Below are 4,344 nucleotides of genomic sequence, written 5' to 3'. Positions count from 1 at the left end.
GGGGGGGGGGGGCGGTGGGACCTTGTGCAGCTTTGGAAAGGAGAGAATTTCATAGAGTCAATCTTGGAAATTCTTATTGGATGAGAGAAAGTAAATATGACATTGACGTTGGATTTACCAACAAAACGAATCACTTTTTGGTCTTTCTTATTTGGAAGGCTCAGTCCCAAACTTTGACTTCAATGGCCCAACAACCTCCACACTCTAGCGCTCCAATTAACAGCAGTTCTCCACCTTACTATAAAAAGAAAAGTGGTCAATCCCTAGGAGTTACATTCTTAACTTAATGTAATGTTCACGCAGTGATATTCTATCTTTCCAAGAGTACTACCCCATATAAAGTCTATGTCTAGGGAGACAGGTGCGACAGAGAGGTGCACGGTGCACCACTTCGATTCCCACCACGTTAGCATCTCCGATCCAAATGAGGGATTACTCTGTTATGTCTTTTCGGTCCGGAGCCAGGCAGTAATGGACCTACTTACCTTGCTTGTGGCCCAGCTGCGAAGCTAACCCTTTTTCTATCGGTTTGGTGGTTGCTACCAAGACAATTTCTTTATACCCATCAAAGAGCCTTGAGGTGCTAATCCATGAATAACAATATGAGAAATTTGAAAGAACACATATACAAACTGAGGGTGACCAGTGAAAATACATGGGTTTCTTACTCATAATTACAATATACTTAACCCTTTAAATTTATCTATATGCATATTTAGATCCTAATTCACATTCCGATATATATTTTTGGATTAATCACATTCCAATATAATAACTAACTACACAATCATGCATATTTAGATCCTAATTCACATTCCGATACATATTTTTGAATGAATCACATTCCAATATAATAACTAACTACATAATCATGCATATTTAGATCCTAATTCACATTACAAGATACATTTTTTGGATGAATCACATTCCAATATATTAACTAACTACATAATCAGTTTTGCAGTCTTGCTATAGGTTTTTTGCTCTGTCAATGGAGTGATCATGTCAACACTAAAGAATCAAATTGGCAGTTAAACATACTCACATTGCTTTACAGGCCCCAGGGACCTGGTATTTCAAATGCAGCCTGGCCAACCAATACCTTGCATGTGTGTTCCCATTGTCTGCCTCTAACGCCAATTCAAAGTTCTCCTTTGCAGTCTGGTATGAACCCAAAAGAAGAAAAATTTAACATTCACCAAGACCCAGGAATAGAGAAACCAATAACAACATAAACTCAGGGTTCTGCAACCAATAATGATCCAAAAAAGAATAAGAAAATTGCTGATAATTAGTATCAAAGCCTCAATTACCAAATTCAAGTGCAATATGAATTTTATGTGCATTTAACATAATTAAACATCAAGTGCACCTGGCTCATGCAAATTAGGGGCATATATAGAGACAATTAGTGGGAAGAAAAAAACCCAGCAAGTAGTTCATATAAGTATTAGAATATGTATGTCTCTTCTGCATCTATTCTATTGGCACAAATACAGTACTTGAGGAACACAAAAATGCAATAAAAAAGGGAGCAAACTCGATCATCCCATAAATAATAACTGTTCAATGTCAACTCCACTAAAATAAGCTTTATCCCGACTACATCTGAGGGATGGTTTCATGCAAACTGGTATTAGAGATTCAGGACTCTTTATATGTCCCATGTAATCTAGTAAAAATGAAAGATACTTCTACACATATTCCATACATGCATAAGCTATTCAATACCAATGAAATATTTTTGCTATTGTCCATTAAAAGGAAAATGGAGGCATTCAGGAGGAAAAAAAAAACAACTGACAGCAAAGATGGAAATAAGCAAAGATTGAAGATGTAGAATTAGAAGTCAAAATGGCTTCTACATGTTCCTTACTCTGAGAAGAGGGAAGAGACGAGGGTCATTCGGTTCAGTGTGATCGATTACTCGGTCAACTTCCTGTAAAGCACTGAATCCTTTTGCTACGTACTCCAAAGCCTTTTTATTTCTGCTATGCAACCCTCTCTGCAGACAAATAAATTAATGGGAAAAAAAAAAAAAAAACACTCAACAAACAACTAACTGAATAAAAGTTACAGTTAAACAAGTGAATAAAAGTCATCTTTGGGAAAAACGAAGAGAATACATGAAGATTGAAGTGATGAAGAACAAGAGGAATGCTTTGGTTTTTGGTTGCTCTCAAGATGAAAGATCTCATCATTTTTCACTCTTATCTCAACTAGAAGAGAACCTGGGCAATGGAAGGATCTAATAAGCTACAAAACTACAAAATATTAGTAAAAACCAAATAAGAGTTCAAGTGGGAAAAACAAAATGAAAAATATTTGGGTGTATGAATGTGAAATTCAAATAACAAGCCAGTAGAATATCAGAATATATGAAAATCAAAGGCAAAAGTTTGAACGAAAAATAAATGGGATCTATGCAAGTGAAATTCAGATAACAAGCCACAAGTATAACAGAATATATGAAAATCAATGTCAGAATTTTGAATGAAAAATATTTGGGTTGTATGCATGTACAATTCAGATTACAAGCCACAAGCATAACAAAATATATGACAACCAATGGCAGAAGTTTAGCTTCAAGATGGGTTTTGCCTGAGTCTAACCACCATCCAACTCGCAACCATATGGTCGGAAAGAGGCTGGACATACTGTGGAAAAACTGAATTAATAATTTAATATAAAATAAAAAAATCCACAGATAGGGGCCACAAATGGCCAATACCCTTGATAACAATCTGTTTGACAAAACCAAATCCTGACTGCGAAGCTCTATGCATTTCAAATCAGACCAAAATCCAATTAGGCCATACCAAAGCAATCCCATTGAGTAGAGAAGTGTTAACCCATTAAAACCACATCACAACCATTATTCTCAATAAAATTAATTATAATAAAACAAGTTCTGCTACTCTAACAAACCTTTACCAAAACGGGAAAAAAAATCTGCTTTTTCCTGGGGGTGGTTCAAATTGGTTCTCGTAGACATTTTCACAACATGTTCAGATCACATACCCCTGTCATGATGCAGTTCAGAAGAACAAAAATTGCTGGCAGCAAACCAGGCCATTGGACTGGGCCAATAATGAACCAATATGCTTAATATTAGTGCCCAATGGGTTATATGGGCCATGGGCATTGTATTCTTGGTTTTCCTATGGTAATGGGCCAATTCTGTACAACCAAATATTAGGGATTTAAGGTCTATAACGGGATTAGTGTTAGCTTCTATATTAGTAAGTTGTATTCATTATTTTAGTAGTGTTTCTATAAGGCTGGACAGGTGTCCTACATTCCAGCGCCTGTAGTCTCTATTTTGTCAAAGTTCTATAACAGTCTCTATTTTGACAAAGACTTATGTTGAAAGCCTAGCATACCCTTTCTTCTTCTTTTATTCTTCAATGTCAGATCTACTTCTTCCCTAGCACTTGCCAATATCAGTTTCCTTCCCTAATTCTCTTTACTGTTTTATTTACTATTCTGTACATTAACATCTCTTGTCTCCTCCTCAGTTTTGGATCCTTTCTTAGGGTTGGAACAGACACCTAATGTAGGACTAGATTTGACAAACCAAACTAGACCCAAACTTTAGGAAAGTCTAAACCAAAGAACAGCCACATAACCTCCACAATAATCCACAGCCAATCCCAATATACCAGCAATAATCAGACCAACAGAAAAGGAAGAAAACAGTAGCTATCGAACACAGTACTCAATGCCACTTAGACCAGATATCAGTAGATCAAATAGACTAAAACCAGCAGCAGCAATAAGGAGCAAAAGTCCCCAGACAACAGCAGAAAATAACAGAACAGAATAAGACAGATCAGGCTATCGATTCTGGTTGTATTCTGGCAGAATCACTACAGGACAAAATTCTGAAGATTTTGAATCTTTCTCTAATGGCAGCACAGAATCAGGCCTTCTTTGGGTCGATTCTTAAGGGAGTACAAGGGAGCAATCGACCACAGTTTGGAAGCCAATCAATGGCTGGAACTGGTTCCAGCAGAAGAGGCTGAATGGCTCTGTTCAGAAATTCTGGGCGGGAAAATTTAAATCATAAATACCTGGTTGTAACAACAATAGATCTCTGATATTAAAACTTGAATTAGTTGAGAAAGAGCAATAAAACTTGATATACCTCCTGGACTTCACGCCGCAAGGAGTTGCTTGGATAAAACACCAAATCCAATACCTTGATCAGACACAAGGAGCAGCCATAGAAGCCAGCGGCAGCAGAAGCAAGAAATTTTGTCAAAACATAAATCATGGGCATGAGGGAGCCCTTTCCTTTATTTATAATGATTGGGGGTTATAATGATTGGGGGGGGGGGGGTT

At 37.0% G+C, this 4,344-nt stretch overlaps 1 protein-coding gene across 2 annotated transcripts in view; it reads right to left on the bottom strand.

Moving 5' to 3' along the window:
- LOC122057148 overlaps positions 1 to 2,743 on the bottom strand; it is a 26,464-nt gene extending 23,721 nt beyond the window's left edge. The window contains exons 1-3 of one of the 2 annotated variants that reach the window (XM_042619162.1): positions 2,127 to 2,743; positions 1,877 to 2,005; positions 1,046 to 1,161 (exon numbers count right to left, since the gene is read on the bottom strand). In XM_042619162.1, coding sequence (XP_042475096.1) covers positions 1,046 to 1,161; positions 1,877 to 2,005; positions 2,127 to 2,201 — 320 coding nt within the window. In that variant the 5' untranslated portion in view covers positions 2,202 to 2,743. The remainder of the gene's footprint in view (positions 1 to 1,045; positions 1,162 to 1,876; positions 2,006 to 2,126) is intronic. The other variant, XM_042619161.1, reaches the window with a different exon arrangement.
- Positions 2,744 to 4,344: the final 1,601 nt, after the last annotated feature.

This window comes from Macadamia integrifolia, chromosome 12 (assembly GCF_013358625.1).
Source record: "Macadamia integrifolia cultivar HAES 741 chromosome 12, SCU_Mint_v3, whole genome shotgun sequence".
NCBI classification, from domain to species: domain Eukaryota; kingdom Viridiplantae; phylum Streptophyta; class Magnoliopsida; order Proteales; family Proteaceae; genus Macadamia; species Macadamia integrifolia.
The sequence above is the reverse complement of the archived record's forward strand: the minus strand, read 5'-3'. Positions and strand labels throughout refer to the sequence as shown.